Below are 18,652 nucleotides of genomic sequence, written 5' to 3'. Positions count from 1 at the left end.
AAGTAGGTGGGTGATTCCAGCCTCTTGCTCCAAACCTGCTGGGATGGCTTTCACGCCTGTCGTGTGGTAAGCAGTGCTCCCTTTCAAACAGAGCCCTTTGATATATGTACACGTACAACCTCTCTCTGTGATTGTATATTTGAACCTAGAGTGAGCCAGTCCCTATTACAACAATGTGTAAAATGAATTCAATATAGGAATGTCCGAACACACACACACACACACACACACACACACACACACACACACACACACACACACACACACACACACACACACAAAATAACACATTTTGTTATCTCAAGTGAAAATCTACAGGAAGCAAACATATATGAATATAGCATTTTTCTGCATATTTTAGCGTACAATTTCTATTTATTTGCAAACGGAAATGTAAAATAAAATATAAAATGTGCCATAACGATTGCAGATACCACATTTTAGATATTTTTTCCAGTATCTCTAATTCAGCAAAAAAAATGTTTCCTTAGTTTCACTTAGAAAACCAAACTACCATTCAAATGTTTGTAATCACTTACCGTATTAATAATTCATTCTATTCAGTAATATAACAGTGTAAAAAAATGCCATAAGCTAGAACCCAGAAGGTATTTTAAGATGTTTTTTTCAATAGTGTAAATACTTTGGGAATGTCAGGAAATAATTAAATGATAGATGATATACCGGAATTTTCCACTTATCTATAGTATATCTGAACATGTATATCTCATGGACATATCATGGACTTTGTATTCCATCACCATCACACTCAAATGTAATGAAGCTATGATTAGCCAAACCAGGTGTCTGATGATAACTACAACTAAAAATAATATATAACATGCAACCACTTTTAAAGTTTTTTTATTCTAATATTAGTGTTTTTTATGAACAAATATATGCTTACTGCCCAGATAATTAGCTTTTTAAATATAATTTACTCAGTTTTTTTTATTGTACTGTATATGGCCCGAATAACTTGTCTGAATGCAGTCATACTCACACTCGGCTTAACTGACAGAAAATGATGAACTAGATTGAAAACGAGCTAAAACCACAAAGATGATAACTAAAATTATAACTTTAGTTCATTACATTACGTCTAGATATGTGACTTGTAAAATTTGTATTTTAACAAGAGGGCTACAATCATGGATTAAACATCCAGCTGGGCTTCAGTATGTTAATACATTTAATATACATACAGTTAATACATTGTTGCTGCCAACTGGATATTTTTTGAACTGCAGTAACAAACATACTTAAAGTTATGGTTAATTATGAAATATAAGAATTATTGAGTGACTCTGAGAATGCATATTCAAATGTTTGTTACCAAAGCCTATAAAATGCTGTTCCAGCAGGCCCTAAAATATCAAATATTTTATGTAAATATTGAAAAATATGGAAGAAGATAAACAATGAAGCCTTTAAAGATGACTATGTGAAGGTCAGATGGAAATCAGTGTGTGTGATAAAGCTAAGATGGAGGTGAAAATGTGTTCCGTGCGCGTGATCCTCTCTGTCTGTCAGATGCATATTTGCTCGTTTACATTCCCCTAGCATTAAGGGCACTGGAGACGGCTGAGCAGTCTTATTAGTCATTACAGGCTGATCGATACAGGGAGGAAAGAGCCAAGGCAGACGTCTGTCTCTGCGCGCGAGAGAGAGAGAGAGAGAGAGAGAGAGAGAGAGAGAGAGAGAGAGAGAGAGAGAGAGAGCACTCAGCCACTCACGTTGGAGCTGCAGACTCCCCAGACAAGGAGAAAAAGACTCTTTAACACCACCCCCTGTGTTGAAATAAGCGCATGGGGCATTTTTGATTCTCTATCTGCCGTCTCCGTGGAGGGGTCTCAGGGAAGAAAGAAGGGTATTGTTCCGGAGGATGAACTCATTTTGGATGAAAGGGAATATTTTATTTTGTCCTTTTGCAGAATCTGTTTGATGGTGGAGTAAGACCACACCAGTGAGGCAGTTCATGCCTTTTGTTCATGCTCCATCTGTGTGGTACAGTCATGTAGAGAATGTGTCTACATTCTCTCAATCTCTCCTCCATCACTGCACACAGGTGTCTGCATGTGTGTGAGTGAATGAGCACTCAAGAGAGGGTCCAGAGACCACTCTAGAGCACTAGAGGAGCACTTAAAGCTGTTGGTTGAGTTTGAGCTATGGAAATGTAGGGTAGCTACAGTAGCCAGTGCAGCACTGGCAGATTTGGCTCCGTGCCAGCACCTGCCATTCCGAAACCACTCCATTGCTGTGGCAAAAGGCTCACGTCCCGCCTCCCCCCCAAGTAGTGAAGTGCTGCCATAGCTCGAAGCTGCTGTGATTCACCATCTTCAGCTCCGATTCTCATCTCCCCTCCCTCTCTCTCTCTCTTTCCCGCTCTCTCTCGCTCTCCCTCTCTGCGTTTTCATCCTCCCACCATGAGAAGGGAAGAGCAGTCTTTTGTAGTAGGATCACTGCTTACTATACACTGCAGATGAAAAGCATATGATCCTGAGAGAGGCATGCTGACATGGCCCTAAGTGCTTGGAAAAATACAGGACTGCAGTGCCCTCCGGTGGTCAAGGCTGAGAATTGCCGGTGGAGATTTTAGAAAGGACTTCATTGTTGCTACATTGTGTTTGAACTGGTTTATTATCATCATCTTTTCCAGGCATGGCTGTGCTTGACTCATGTGTTAAATTCTCTTCTTTGCAAATTTGTAATTTGTCAGTTTTGTGTGGAAAAATGTGTCTGTTCAGAGAAAAGTAAAAAGTATAAAAAAAATATACATTTTACTTATCTAATCTAAATGCAGCTAGCATGGTTTTAAGCATAGATTATATGGATGAAGAACAAAGTATGTAGATCGAAGTGTGATATGCTAAGTTAATAAGCCTTGGTTCTATAGACTCATGTCATTCTCCCTTTGTTTCTTTCCCCCTCTCTTTCTCCTCTCTCTCTCTCTCTCTCTCTCTCTCTCTCTCTCTCTCTGTAGCCTTGCTGTCATCCTGGTGTGAGGAGCTGGGACGGCTGCTCCTGCTGCGGCACCAGAAGAATCGGCAGAGTGAGCCCCAAGGCAAAGTGCCCATGCAACCACCCATGAACTCCATGAAGCCCTCGCTCTCCCACAGGTCAGTGCGCACCGGCCAGACAAAAGCCCAGTTCTGCAGACGTCTAGCCTGCCTCCCGCTGGACCCTCTCCAAGCACTGTGACAACTACTGCTCTGAACCTGTTGCCCCTAGACCTTCAGCTTAAATACAAGGACAATGTGCTAAGTTAAAGCTGTTCTTGTAGTGTTCTGTACTCCTGTCTGAAATGAGCCATTCTTTTAAATGCAGTGCACTTAAAGACTGCCCATTTGTTTGGCACCCACTGTTACCACCAGTTGCGTTTACTCAGTCTTTTACAAGACACCGGCATTCAAGTTTTTGTCAGCTGTGCTGTGTAAACATTGAATCATTGCTGGCTATCAAAGTGATCTCAAGGCTCTGAGGCACAGAAAAAAAATTTTTTATGATGCTTCATTTTCATTTAAACTTTGCTCTATATAAGTCAATGGGATTTGGGCCTGTGGAGTTGTTTGTTGATAGAGTGCCAGAGAAAGGGCCTCTAGGGTGTCCGAGCAGAGGAGAAGCACTGGCTCAATGAAGTTATGTTTAATAGAACATTCTGTGCTCTGGGCCCAGGCCTGAGCTGTGATTGGTTGCCAAGGAAAGTCTCCCTGGCGAATCCTACAGCTTCGGGAAACAATGTCCTCCATTCAGTAGAGGATTCTTCCAAAAGTCAGCAAACCTCCCTGAAGCTGCCGCTTAGTGCTTTAGACCCCACTGTAAAGATCTGGAACATGAATGTCCTGATCTTAGGTATGGTAAGGGATGTTTGTACATCAGCTGGCTGATCTGATCCTATTGTTTAATTTTCAGTGATGGGTCCTTTCCATACGACTCTGTTCCGTGGCAGCAGAACACAAACCAGGCTCCAGGCTCGTTGTCAGTGGTCACAACCGTGTGGGGTGTTACTAATACATCACAAAGTCAGGTGAGACAAAAAGCAGTACTAATGTAATGAATGCTCCCTTTTGAAAATCTCTGTTGCACTCTGCGTAACAAGGACAGCTGAAGGTTTTGTAATCCTGTTGTTTTTGTTGAATCAGGTATTGGGTAACCCCATGGCCAACACCAACAACCCTATGAATCCTGGAGGCAATGGAATAGGGTCCGGCATGTCGGCCAGCAACCCAGGGATCAACTCCCCTCAGTTCCCCGGCCAACAGCAACAGTTTCCAGGCAAAGGGGGCTCCAACCAGGCCTACATGCAACAGGGAATGTACGGACGAGCGGGGCACCCCGGAGCTGGAGGCTTCAGTGGGAGGTGAGTATTCAAAGCCCCAGTTCTGACAAATCAGTGGAACAGTCCTAGTCACATAGATGAGAAGATACTTCCCAAAGAGAGAAGTTCCTTGCTTGATTCCCTGAGAAATTCAATAAACTTGGGCAATAAGTCCTCCATTAGTGATATTTGATATTTGATTATGATGCCAAGCCAACACTTAGCTCAGGGATCTTAGTCTTCCAGGAGTTTTCTCAAAAGAGATGATATCACCTTCACATAGTGCCAAGCAGACAGAAAGAGTATAATGATTAAGGAGATATCTAGAAATGTAATATACAGAAACAATGACATCAGATTTTTTTTTTTATCTGAAAGCTAGGCATTCTTTTATTGTGATTATTGACTTTGTTTTTAGCTGTGTGCCAGTAAGTTGAAGTAAGCTGCTGTTTTGACTTTTGCAGCTACCCAGGTGGTCCGAATGCTCCAGGTGGCATAGGCATGCCACCTCACACCCGGCCTCCATCGGACTTTACCCAGCCTGCCGCTGCTGCTGCCGCAGCTGCTGTCGCCGCTGCCGCTGCCACAGCAACAGCTACTGCCACAGCCACAGTAGCTGCCCTGCAGGAGACCAACAAAGACATGAACCAGTACGGCCAGGTGGGTGATGTTCACGCAGTCCAGGTGCTGGCTCACATCCAGACTGAAATAGAAATGTTAAGCCATTTGCTCAATTATTCACTCATTTCCATTTGTTTTTTTCTCTAGATGTGCTCTTCGTTTCAGATGGGACCTACACAGGGCTATAGCAACCAGTTCATGAACCAACCTGGACCCCGGGGCCCCTCGGCTATGGGAGGAGGCATGAACCCCGCCACCATGGGGGCCAGCATGAACAGCTCCAATCTGAGTGGGCCACCAATGGGTATGAACCAGCCCCGGGCCCCAGGGATGGGACCTTTTGGGGGCCATGGCCAGAGGATGCCCCAGCAAGGCTATCCTGGCCCGAGGCCACAATCCATGCCCATGCAGGGCACCAAGAGGCCCTATCCTGGAGAGGTGAGAACTGACTCTCAGTCAACAGTCAAATTTTTATGTGGTTTCTGCCACTGGGTGGCATAATGTCATCTATAAAAATGGAAAAAAGGTACAAATTTGAGGCTTCAGGTTTGTTGCTACTGAGGTTTTTATGCTTTGTTTTAAACATATGTCCAATTTTATAGCTACATGAGGGTTTCTATTTAGTTTTGAGGTGAGCGATGATTTAATCATATAGTTGGCAGAACATGTCGGCGAGGGTTTGCTTTACTTGCTAGCTCTGTTATCCTCATATCTGCCATGCAAAACTAAAGAAGCATTTTATAGCTTGACTCCATATATTTTGTTCGCATTCTTTATATTTAGGCACAAAACACACCTTTGAATCACCTTCCATTATGCTGCTACTAAACAGCCATTAAACTGTTTTGGCTTGTTCATTAATTGGTGCAATGGCTATAATTAAAATTCCCTTTTCAGCCCAACTATGGGGGCCAACAGTTTGGACCTAATGGCCAGTTTCCTAACCAGCAAGGGCAGTACCCCAACCCTAATGCCTCCAGAGCACTGCCATCACCCAACTACCCTGGTCAAAGAATGCCAGGCCAGCAGGGCTCTGGTCAGTACCCCCCTTCAGGAGTGGCAATGAGCCAGTACTATAAGGTAAATGTAATATAATAGTAAACATGATGTACCTTTAATTTTTCATGCATCAGATTGAAAATCAAAACATGTTATTTCTTTTCTGCAGCAGGAGCCATTCAACGGTCAGAATAACAATTTCTCAGGAGGTGGTTATGCATATAATCAAGGCAATGGGGTAGGCATCCCTCTTGTCCACTGTTAAAATTTTTCTTGCTCAGTATGTGATGGATTATGTATTGCAAATCTTTAAATCTGTGTTATGTAATATTTATAGTATGGCTTTACAGTTTAGTAATACATATAGTACACTTTCCCCCCTTGAAGCCTCCTCGGCAGGTTGTGAACTATCCTCACTCACCAGTTCCTGGGAACCCCACGCCACCCATGACTCCCGGAAGCAGCATCCCTCCATACCTATCGCCCAACCAGGACGTCAAGCCTCCGTTTCCCCCTGACATGAAACCAAACATGACGTCCCTGCCCCCACCACCAAGTGAGTGCCACAGACATAACAATTCATATTATTTCAGTCTTCCTATTTGTGTTTTTATTACACACTCACTCAGAGGATGTCACCAGCACGTCTTAGACAACCCTATGATCCTCTAAACACCTTCAGCTGGGTGAGAAAAAAATCTCACCACTCATTTAGCTTACCTCATTCATTTTTCACATCCACTCTGAGCACATTCATAATGCATGCATTTCAGTGGGAAAGCTGAAACTGTGTGACCCTAGAGGCAAAGTTTTGTGTACATCTTGCAGTATATGCCTATTAAAAAGCACAAGAGAAGATTCTCTTGTCATAACAGCGTGTGTATGTATGAGCTAATGCTGTGTTTTGGTTTTAGCTAACCCCAATGAGGAGTTACGGCTGACCTTCCCTGTACGGGATGGGGTGGTGCTGGAGCCCTTCAGATTAGAGCACAACCTGGCCGTCAGCAACCACGTCTTCCATCTGCGGCCCTCCGTCCACCAGACCCTCATGTGGAGGTCTGTTGGCTACATCATGCTCTGTTAGCATGTTTTGCAGAGAATCTGCTGTACTGCCTTTATAAAGTTTGAGGACCTCAATGTATAAAAAATACTTTAAGAACAATGATGGAACCTCATTGCCTTTTATAGCCTGTGATGTCAGCACTCATCAGCACCCAAACATTTGTTGTTTGGGCTTTTCATTTCTTGTTTGAACAACATTTTCAATATGTCCTTTTAGTAATAGCTAAAAAATGGAAAACTATCAAATCATAATTTAAGCCAAATGAACTCTTATACAAGTAAGACACTTTGATGAACATTAAGCTATAAACATACCCAAAGTGTTAGTAAATTACTGTTTTACACAGCATTTGCAGGTATTTTCTCATATACAGCCCATGCGATACAATAATCAGGCCAGGTTTTATGCCAGGTTTCTGCTCCCGACAGTCTCAAAAGGTGTTTCAATTTCACTCAGGTCTTAAACAGTTATCCTAGATTGTTCTGTGGCCTGGGACATGTAGCATCCAATCTTAACCTCTTCAGTCTGTTCTCAGGCCAGTTGTGAGTACGTTAAACATTTCAATAAATTAAAATGTTCAATATTCACAACTAGTGAGGATGCATGAAAGACCATTAACCAATGAGACCCAAGCTTAAAGAAAAGCTATAAATCATTTTAATTGACATAGCAAAAAATAAATAAGACCTATTTTCTTTCATGTGTATGCTACTATATGCATGCAAATGGCATTATAATTTGTGCCTTCTTGTCTTCCATATTTGTGTTGTTCATGCAGAATTCTGTAAGGTCTCAGGTCCTGAACAAAACAAATAAAAAAAAAAACAAAAAAAAAAACACAAGACAGTTAAAATGAAAAATCCTGGATCCTGGCCGCTGCATCAGGCATTACTTAATTACTTAACTGAAATTTAACATCAAAAATACCATAACATAAACATGCTAAAATGTGCATATGCTGGTGTGTTAACCACTTAACTGATTGTGTCAGGTCTGACCTGGAGCTCCAGTTTAAGTGCTACCACCACGAGGACCGGCAGATGAACACAAACTGGCCAGCATCAGTGCAGGTCAGCGTCAACGCCACCCCGCTCACCATTGAGAGGGGTGACAACAAGACCTCTCACAAACCTTTGCACCTGAAGCACGTGTGTCAGCCTGGGAGAAACACCATCCAGATCACAGTCACAGCCTGCTGCTGTGTGAGTACAGCTACAATGCACTTAATGGCCATATTCTTGAATAATGCATCGTTCCTGATTTAATGGCAGTGTTGGAGCACTCTTGTATAACATATGATACTAAATGAGATACCACTGATTTGCTTCAGCAGTCCTGCTCATGTAGGATCCTGCATTGTCTGTGTGTGTGCGTGTGCGTTTGGTATCGGTTTCGTGGTCTTCCGCTGGAAAAGCAAACAGCACTGAGGAGATCATTATCCCAGAGCACTAACGCAGAGATTTGATGGTGTGGGGGGGCTCTCTGGCATGTGTTAACATGTGTCTGCTCTTGTTCCAGTCGCATTTGTTCGTGCTGCAGCTGGTGCACAGGCCGTCAGTGAGATCCGTCCTGCAGGGCCTGCTGAAGAAGAGGCTCCTGCCTGCAGAACATTGCATTACCAAAAGTAAGAGCACACTCTGCATGATAAACCTGTTCATGTTTGATATATATTTACACACACATACACATACACCTCAGTGTCGCAGCTAGACTAAGCATAGTCCACCAATCAAAAATATCAAAGCCAATAGTTTCCTGTGGGCAGTGTCCTGTGACCACTGGTGAAGGACTAGAGGGTGACCAACACAAACTGTGCAGCAACAAATGAGCTATTGTCTCTGTCAAAGTAGAAGTGTCTAATAGAGTGGACAGAAAGTGGACACAGGGTTTAAAAACTCCAGCAGCAGTGCTTGTCTGATGCATGCATACCTGCACAACACACACTAACAAGTCATAAATACATCAGTGTTACTTATAGTCACTTGTAATAATTACAGTGCTGAGAATGAACCAACATCCAAATAATATTTGCTCTGTGATGGTCTTGACCATAGATAAACAGTGTGAAAGGGGCTGCTTTATCCTTTCTTTTTTGTGTGCTCATGTCTGACTTCTCTGTTTGCAGTAAAAAGAAATTTCAGTAGTGTAGCAGCGTCCTCTGGGAATGCCACACTGAACGGAGAGGACGGGGTGGAGCAGACGGCCATCAAAGTGTCCCTCAAGTGTCCCATCACATTCCGGCGGATCCAGCTCCCTGCACGGGGACATGACTGTAAACACGTTCAGGTAGGCAGCATGATGAAGTCTGCTGGCTTGGTTCCTTTGAGAAGAAGGTTACAAAAATGTGAAAATTTGTGAAAAAAAAAGTGAAAATGGCTGGAATTGTTTGGGAATTTGTTATTTGAAAAACATTTTAGTCCAAATATACAGAGTATGGTAACTAAATGCTATATTCTAAAACACGAAAAACGTAGTCATTTTAAGGGCTTTGGATGTGGCTCAGCCAGTCAGTTCATTTTATACTTTTTTTTCATGGAGAGAACCTTGATCAGTACTCAGTATTTTGCTGTTACCTTACACAACATGTAGCATGAGTAGTTGTGGCCTATTTTACATGTGCTGCATGCTTCTCTAATACTGATATTGCCTCTCCTTCAAAGTGTTTCGACCTGGAGTCCTATCTGCAGCTGAACTGTGAGAGAGGAACGTGGAGGTGTCCCGTATGCAAGTATGTAACAAACCTTAACTATACTGAATTTTGGAATGAAAATGTGTTTTTCCCCTTTTGACATAGTTTCATACGGCTCTCTCTATCCCCAGTAAAACTGCATTATTGGAGGGTCTGGAAGTGGACCAGTACATGTGGGGAATTCTCAATGCCATCCAAAAGTATGTATGACTGAAGTAAACAACCTTAAGGATCAACACATTCAGTTCTTTTTTCCCAAGGTTTACCCACACAGCCACATACCCACAAGCCTTTCTGTGTACATGTTTGTTTTGTGCAAGTTTTAAGTGTTCTCATATGCTCAGAATCTTCTGTTTTTTTTTATCCTTAGCTCGGAGTTCGAAGAGGTCACCATTGACCCCACGTGTAGTTGGCGGCCGGTGCCTATAAAGTCTGACCTGCACATAAAGGAAGACCCAGACGGCCCTCTGGCCAAGCGCTTTAAGACCATGAGTCCCAGCCAGATGATCATGCCTAATGTGATGGATATGATCGCACAACTGGGGCCAGGACCCTCACCTTACACCTCCCTCCCGCCTCAGCACGGAGGGACCAGCACAGAGTATGGGGGCCAAGGTAGAGGTCAGCAGCCCTCTGTCTACCTTAGGAAAAATATTATTAAATGTTTTATAAGATCTAGGATAAAATACGTTTGCCTGACTATTTTTCAGTCATAACAGTCAGATAGACTTATGCCAGCAGATTTTAAAAGGCTGACCTAAGCACTTCATGAGGGAAAGCTTCTCACTGTCCTTCTCTATTTTCTCTGCTTTTTTTAGGCAATAGTTACCAAGGCCATGGAAACTTTGACTTTCCCCACGGTAACTCTGGTGGAGGAGCTCCCATGAATGATTTCATGCATGGGCCACAGCTCTCCCACCCTCCAGATTTGCCCAACAACCTCATGGGCCCAGACAAACCCCTTGGCCACAGCATGCCAGATTCGGTAAGAAAGCCAAAGTCGAGATCCGATCCTGACATCAGCTCCAGCCTCAGCTGGTCATCCAGAAGCCCACTGCTTTCATTTAAACAGTGTTTACATTAAACACTCTGGAACTTTGTTTTTCATTCAAATATGAACAGTGGACCAAACCTGTCTGTCTGTTGTCACAACACATGGAAGCTCCTTACATACTTTTCATTTTCTCCATATAGAAGTTTGGCACTTGCTCATGTCTGTTGCTTTTGCATAGAGTAAAATGAATTTGCACTACCCTTCAAAAGCTTGGAATTACTTGTTGGTAATTCAATAATTATTAATGTATAATAATATCTCATGTAGTGTAAATTGAAATATTATAAACTAGACATCAAGTGTTAATGTTTTTAGTATTTAATATGTGTTAATAAGAAGTTATGCTAGATAATATACTGTAATTATCTATTTACATATTTTTTTCAAGATATCTGCCTCAAGATATGAAATAAAATTTGGAATACAGGACATTCTACATGTTAATATTGTTCGAACCTCATTGTTGATGTCATACAGCTTTCTGTCATTTTAGGATCGTCTGCAGCTACATTCATCATTTTGGATGTCTACAATTTTTTTAATGCTTTCTACTCAGAGTCATTCCTACTTAGAATAATTTTGTGTATTTATCTACTGCCACATTGTTTTTTTATTATTAAAAACATTGATTCCAAACTTTTGAACAATAGTGTCAATACCGACAATACACTCACAGTTACCATTGAAAGTGGTGGTATGTACATACATACATAAATGCAGTAGTTTTAAATTGGAATGTGGGTTCAATCTTCTTTAGAATGGTGTGGTGATTTGCTCTGATGTCATCTGCATGGCACTCGTATCACTCCAAACAGTTCATATGTGTTTCTGTCTGCCACCTGGGTGCTGGCCCACGCTCCATGCTGCGCACACAGTTCCTCACTGCCTCTCTCTCCTCCTCCCTGTAGATGCCCCATCCTGTGAGCGCTGAGCAGTCCCATGCTTCCATGCAGCCAGGCATGCACGCATCACCCCACCCCAACAGCCAATCAGCGCAGCCATTACATCACAGCGGCCCTCCATCCTCCCAGCCCCCACGCCAAGCCCCGCCCCCACAGCAACAACCCGGCCCCAACAGCCATCCGCACCCTGACATGGCATTTAACCCGGCCGCGGAGGGCCAGGTGGGTGGCCAGGGACCGACAGACATGCCTGAGCCCTCTCTGGACGTAAGTAACCACAACTGCATAGAGGAAGTCAGATTTCACAGTGGATATTAGGCCTGAGTGATAAAATGATAATGATAATTAAGAAAATTGAACTTAAATATCAATACTGATATTGATTGGTAAATTATTATGCCGTTCTGTTTACCACTTGGTTTCGACGTCTTGAATTTCGATCAGTAGCTACTTTGGAACACTAGATGGTGATGTACACTTTTTACTCACTAGATGGGAAAGGGGAAAAAGTCTAGCCATTCACTAACTGCACAAACTAGGAGTGGGCGATGCCAGTAATTTTCTTTTTGTGCTGATACCGAGTAATGCCTAATATCCCGATTTCAAAGACTGATACTCTTTATGAATTCTTTGTGATTTCTACAAGTGAAAAGGCAGACATTAAAATGTGAGATTCACAAAAAGAAATGTCAGAATCAGAAGTATTAGCATTTCAGTATTGATCTGCCAATCCCTAGTAGAAATTAAAATGACAGGGATTGTAATGTATATTTTTATTTCAACTTGTCACAATTGGCCCCTCCCAGCCCTGTCCATGTGCTTGTGTTGTGTTTACTTCCCAGTCCTGTCCATGTGCTTCTTTGTTTTGGTTTTCAGTCCTGTCCTCTTGTTTCATGACTCCACCCCTGATTGTCTCCACCTGTTTTCCATCTGTCCCTTGTCTTCCCTCTGATATATAAGCCCCATGTTTGCCCTGGTCTGTGTTGGTCTTTGTTTGGATGTATTTTGGAGTTGTTTTGACGTGCTTTTTGTATGCTTGTTTGAGTTATATGTTTGCTATTTGTTCTCTGTGTTTAGCCTGTGTTCTGTTCATCATGTCTGTCCTGTGATCTCTCTGTGTTGGCTGTATGAACCTGGACTATTACGGCTACGACCCTGGATTTGCCCAAAATAAATCTCGCTTTACTCAGCACTAGCTAAGGCACTAAATGCCTCCTTGCTCCGCATCGCACAACTGTTTTTGGTTCTATCTTAATCTGTCTATCTATGATCAAGTATCTGTGTTACTCCATACCATGATTGGTATTCAGTTTTCAAGACTCTATTGAAACTCCAGAAGTGAGCAGCAGATAGTGTAAACATATTTTGGTTTTCAAAAAAGACCTTAAAGGCAGGAGGGCAGCAAGGGGCAGACAGTCGAAAGTAAATGTCAATATGAAAGCAAAGCCAAATTCTGGATATTTTAGGTAATTGAAAGTCCTGTCCAGGCATGGTTTTATTTCCCAAAGCATCTAGAAATGCATATAATGAGTATCAATTATTATCACTATCGCATGATATAGAAAACATGTGATAATATTTTTGGCCATATCAACCAGTCCTAGATAATACAACCCCTGGCAAAAAGTATGGAATCACCAGTCTGGGATGAGCACTCATTCAGACATTTTATTCTGTAGAACAAACTCAGATCAAAAACATGATGCAATAATAAGGTCATTCCAAAGTGCAACTTGTTGGCTTTCAGAAACACGAAAAGAAATAAAAAAAAAACATTGTGGAAACAAAGTAAACGTTACTTTTATTGAGCAAGCACAGGGAAAAAATATGGAATCACTCAAATTGGAGATAGAAAATATGGACACACCCAGTCAATTTCCTTTCCCTAAATGTACACCTGCCTCAGATTAGATCTGCTCGTTAGTCTGCAGTTAAAAACACCTGTAGTCATGACACCTTGGAGGGCTGCTGGACGAAGTGGAGTGGCAAGAACCATGGCTCCAACAAGAGAAATGTCTCTTGAAACAAAAGAGAGGATTGTGAAACTTCTTGAAGAAGGTAACTCTTCACGCATGGTTGCTAAAGATGTGGGCTGTTCACAGTCAGCTGTATCCAAGATATGGACCAAATACAAACAGCATGGAATGGTTGTTAAAGCCAAGCGTACTGGTAGACCAAGAAAGACCTCAAAGCGTCAAGACAAAGAACTTAAGGCCATTTGTCTTGAAAACCGAAAAAGTACAACTAAACAGATGAAGCATAAATGGGAGGAAGCTGGAGCCAATGTATGTGACCGAACCGTAAGAAATCGCCTAAAGGAAATGGGATTTCAATACAGGAAAGCTAAAAGAAAACCATCATTGACACCTAAACAGAAAAGGAGAGGCAATCATGGACTGTGGATGACTGGATGAAAGTTATCTTCAGTGATGAGTCAAGAATCTGCATTGGACAAGGTGATGATGCTGGAACTTTTGTTTGGTGCCGTTCCAGTGAGATTTATGAAGAGGACTGCCTGAAGAAAACAACCAAATTTCCACAGTCCTTGATGATATGTGGCTGCATGTCAGGCAAAGGCACTGGGGAGATGACTGTGGTTAATTCTTCTATCAATGCACAAGTTTACATTGACATTTTGGACAGTTTTCTCATCCCTTCAATTGAACAGATGTTTGGAGATGATGAAATAATTTTCCAAGATGACAATGCATCGTGCCATAGGGCAAAAACAGTGAAGGCATTCCTTGGAGAACGACTCATTCAGTCGATGTCATGGCCTGCAAATAGTCCAGATCTCAACCCAATTGAAAACCTGTGGTGGAAATTGAAAAAAATGGTCCACAAGAAGGCTCCGACCTGCAAAGCTGATCTGGCAACTGCTATCAAAGAGAGTTGGCACCAAATTGATGAAGGATACTGTTTGTCACTCATCAAGTCCATGCCTCAGAGACTGCAAGCCGTTATAAAAGCCAAAGGTGGTGCAACTAAATACTAGTGATGTATTTTAAATGTTCTTTTGCTGATCTGTTTTTCATGATTTCATATTTTTTTCCTCAGAATTGAGTGATTCCATATTTTTTTCCCTGTGCTTGCTCAATAAAAGTAACAATTACTTTGTTTCCACAATGTTTTTTTTTTTTTTTAATTTCTTTTAGTGTTTCTGAAAGCCAACAAGTTGCACTTTGGAATGACCTTATTATTGCATCATGTTTTTGATCTGAGTTTGTTCTACAGAATAAAATGTCTGAATGAGTGCTCATCCCAGACTGGTGATTCCATACTTTTTGCCAGGGGTTGTATGTGGTTCTGTTGTACATCTTTTTGGTTTGTTTGATTTAAAAGGGGAAACAAGCCTCAGTATAGATATAAATCTTTAACTGACAAATGCATATTCTAAGACATCTAAGTGCATGACGTACATAGTTACACTTGAAATGTTCGCTATGTTCTTGCTTTCTAACGTTTGTCTTGTTCTCTGCAGCTGCTGCCAGAACTGGCGAACCCAGATGAGTTACTATCATACCTAGACCCTCCAGACCTCCCAAGCAACAGCAATGACGATCTGCTCTCCCTCTTTGAAAACAACTGACTTCCCTAATGCTCCTTTACCTGAGGCACTGACGTGTTTGGCTGTCAGGAGTCGAGAAGCATCCTGAGCACCAATCCAGGACTTTATAAGCGCAAAACACTCTTCTTCCCTCTGCCTCTTACTCGTGTAAATATCTCACTCTTTTATGGACGTCCTTTTCCACACAAGCAGCCATGTTGGTTGGCACTAAAGTGATATCTTTCAATACTAATATGAAAAAAACAACAAAAACTGTGCAGCTATAATCAGTTCATATGAATATATATGTCACACAGAACTGTATGTGTGCTCACTAGGAAAGTGTTGTAGCATTTTTTTAATTCAGATTTTTTTTCCTTTTGTGAAAAGCAAGACCTGAATGGAAAAAAAAAAAAATCTTCCTGTAACTGGTGCGTGTGTGTCCACAAGCTCTGAAGTTTGTTCTTCCAAGCTTTACCACCATTGCTTCCCAATAATGCCCGTCTAGTGTTATTTGCTGGATGTTCGCAACTTTTGTCTGTCAAGAGTCCCTCGGAAAAAGCACAATACCGTTCATCAAACTGCAACAGGAACACTGCAAAGGAAGCATCAAAGGGAAGAATGCTTGCATCACACTCACGGAGAAAATTTGCATCAGAGTGATCTGGTATCCCCATCACAGAGACTCTAATGGTGGGCTTCGTAAGTCCATCGATGCTCATACGTGGAACTCCTAGGAAAACCCCTTCAGCTGTGCATATCATGTCATATCATCACTACCATTTTGCCCATCATATTCACTCATGAGTGTTCCATTCAAAGCAAATCACGTAACTGCATCATGACAATTCCTTTTGTTTTTTATTTATTTTTTTATGTTTTATAGAATCATGCCAATACTGTATGCCTGATTATATGCATTAATAACCAGCACTGTACCTCCTTCACAAAATCTTTCCATCTCAGAGTGCTGTGGAATCAAACTCAATGGGCAAGTCAATTCATTTTGTAAAGTAATGCAATCACTTCTGGAAACAGTAGTTTATCAGCTCTTTCTTCTGGGGTTCTTGCCCCATTAATGCATGAACTTGGCCCTTCCCAGGCCTGTGATGTCTTTCAACCCCTCATGACATGACAGCATACAGTGTGTTTTAATGTGCACTTGTGCCAATCACCCTTTGTTTTAGTGATAGAAAACAGTGTAGCCTGTTTTTTTTTTGTTTTGTTTTGTTTTGGGTTTTTTTTTTTTTTGGGTCGTTTTTTTAATCAGTGCTTTCAGAAGTGTTCCTCTGTCCTGTTTTCATTCAACATTTTAAACATGGAACTATGATCATGTAAAGGATTATGTTTGTTATGCACAATATATTGTTCATGCTATGATTACTGTTTTTCCCCTGTCGTTGTAACTCTAAATGTACAGTGTATGTGCGTTGATTACAATATGGCCATGTATTACCAAAGTCATGTGTTGTGATTGAAGGAGGTGGCCCAAACATCTAAGCAAGGTAATATCTGTATTTGGTGAAGGTTAAAGCATGAGATCTCTTCAGTTACAGAAAGGCATTTGCATAACAATGTAGTGATGAAATGGCACTCTATGGTACAGTAGCTTTTTACAGTCATTAAATGTCAGTGTAATCCTATTTTGTTGGCTATAAATCATCGGAAACCATCCTTTAACCCCACATTTCTCAAGCTTTAGCCAGTGCACATAAGTAATACCTAAAAAAGGAATCACAGAAATGATGTTTTAACCAGGTGCTTATACCATGAGCTCAGCAACTCTCCCAATCAGAGAATCCCTTTAACATGTCAGATTACTTTGTTTTATGAAACATAATATTCCTGCAAAGTATTATGCTTTGCTCCCTTGTTATTGTAATTTATACCCTCTGTTAATAATCAAAATGTGCTTTATGTTCGCATTATGTTTTCATGATATTATTCTGAGTTTGTTCTGGAGCAATACTGTCACTTCTTTGCGCTTACAATTGAAAACCATTCGCAATGTGTTTTGTCAGATGCATATTTACCCCATTTTAAAAATATTCTTTTCCATTTTAAATTATTTTGTATTACAATTTTTTAGTGCTCAGTTATGTACAGACCTTATGTTTGTTGTCGACACATTTGAACTCCTTCAAAACAGAGGGATGTGGTTCTCCACTTTTAATACTCTTGTATATCTTTTTTTTTTTTTTTTTAAATGATGCACTGCCACATTTTTCTTTCCTCGTTCTAGACACACAAACTGAACTAAAATCTCCACTTCCACTTGGGTCACACTTCAAGTTGAGCATAGTCCATGTTATAGACCTGCCACTTACTGTAGTTTGTACAGTCACTGAGGAGAAAGCGTAAGCTGAGGTAGAGATAGTTACGGTGAGATGAGTCAGGCGTTGTTCGTCCCCTACTCAGCCACAGGTCTTGATGGGAAATGGTCTGGAAGAGAGCAGGAGCAGGGGACATAAGGGATGCATGTACATATGTAAATGACAAATAGAGACACGTTAACAGAAATGTATTCATTTTCCCCAGGGGAATGTGCATTGTGTATTTAGAATTTGTAAAGCTTGCATCCTCCTAACAGACTCGAATTGGGTAAAATGAATCTGTGTTTGTTAGCGTCTGTGGAACCTCTCGCCATTTTTTTTCCACTTCTGTAAAATATTTCCAGCCCCCCATGCCAGGGGAAATAGGGGGGAACGAGACACATTTGTTTTACCTTTGTGTAATATTTAGCTTATGTGTATTGCTCCATTACCTGTGTACTCTATAAGGTGCTACAAAAAGATGAAGAAAATCCTGGGGAATAATTTGGAGGATAGGGACGTGGGGCCTGGAGTGGTTCCAAAAGATTGTAACCAAATTCATAGTTTGTACAATTTTGATATCATGATCAGAGTAAAAAAAAGGTACAATCTGAGGATATTGGCGCCTAAAGTGGCAGTTGTCTTTTGGTTTGTACATTCTGTGTACAATCATTTCATATTTTAAACTGTTCAGAAGAAAAAAACGAATTGTGATTTTTAGTCTTGCAAAACTGTATGTAGTTAGATGCTGTGACATCCTAATATTTATCTAATAAATATGTATTCAGATGAAACATGGTTACCGCTTTGTCGACATGATTTATGTGAATGACAAGTCATTAAAAAAAGTCATTAAAAATCATTTAATATTAAAGAGCCCACATCCCACATGTTTCTTGTATTTTATGCTTTCTCAGAGTTTCACTTATGTTTGTGTGGGTTTATGTGGAACTGTTCTGATTGACTGCACTGTATTGTGCCTTATTCAAAGAGCAGACCAGTCGGAAACACTTTTTATAACTTTCATTTCGGCTAAACTGGTATGTGATAAATCGGGATCTACAACCCCAATTCCAATGAAGTTGGGACGTTGTGTAAAACAAATAAAATCAGAATACAATGAATTGCAAATCCTTTTCAACCTATA

The 18,652-nt window shown here is 41.1% G+C and overlaps 1 protein-coding gene across 12 annotated transcripts in view; it reads left to right on the top strand.

The window, feature by feature from the left end:
- The window catches only part of zmiz1a (zinc finger, MIZ-type containing 1a), a 149,640-nt gene extending 131,259 nt beyond the window's left edge, over positions 1-18,381 (top strand). For 10 of the 12 annotated variants that reach the window (XM_017723688.2, XM_017723668.2, XM_017723660.2 and 7 more), the window contains 18 exons: positions 2,984-3,119; positions 3,913-4,027; positions 4,143-4,360; positions 4,783-4,978; positions 5,087-5,377; positions 5,837-6,019; positions 6,108-6,176; positions 6,326-6,494; positions 6,853-6,994; positions 7,993-8,203; positions 8,520-8,625; positions 9,127-9,287; positions 9,662-9,729; positions 9,822-9,890; positions 10,061-10,311; positions 10,509-10,675; positions 11,653-11,913; positions 15,128-18,381. In XM_017723688.2, coding sequence (XP_017579177.1) covers positions 2,984-3,119; positions 3,913-4,027; positions 4,143-4,360; positions 4,783-4,978; positions 5,087-5,377; positions 5,837-6,019; positions 6,108-6,176; positions 6,326-6,494; positions 6,853-6,994; positions 7,993-8,203; positions 8,520-8,625; positions 9,127-9,287; positions 9,662-9,729; positions 9,822-9,890; positions 10,061-10,311; positions 10,509-10,675; positions 11,653-11,913; positions 15,128-15,235 — 2,921 coding nt within the window. In that variant the 3' untranslated portion in view covers positions 15,236-18,381. The remainder of the gene's footprint in view (positions 1-2,983; positions 3,120-3,912; positions 4,028-4,142; positions 4,361-4,782; positions 4,979-5,086; positions 5,378-5,836; positions 6,020-6,107; positions 6,177-6,325; positions 6,495-6,852; positions 6,995-7,992; positions 8,204-8,519; positions 8,626-9,126; positions 9,288-9,661; positions 9,730-9,821; positions 9,891-10,060; positions 10,312-10,508; positions 10,676-11,652; positions 11,914-15,127) is intronic. The other 2 variants (XM_037538591.1, XM_037538593.1) reach the window with 1 other exon arrangement.
- Positions 18,382-18,652: the final 271 nt, after the last annotated feature.

The sequence above is a fragment of the Pygocentrus nattereri genome, chromosome 5 (genome assembly GCF_015220715.1).
Source record: "Pygocentrus nattereri isolate fPygNat1 chromosome 5, fPygNat1.pri, whole genome shotgun sequence".
Lineage (NCBI taxonomy): Eukaryota > Metazoa > Chordata > Actinopteri > Characiformes > Serrasalmidae > Pygocentrus > Pygocentrus nattereri.
Note: the sequence above shows the minus strand (reverse complement) of the source record. Positions and strands in the feature narration are given on the sequence as shown.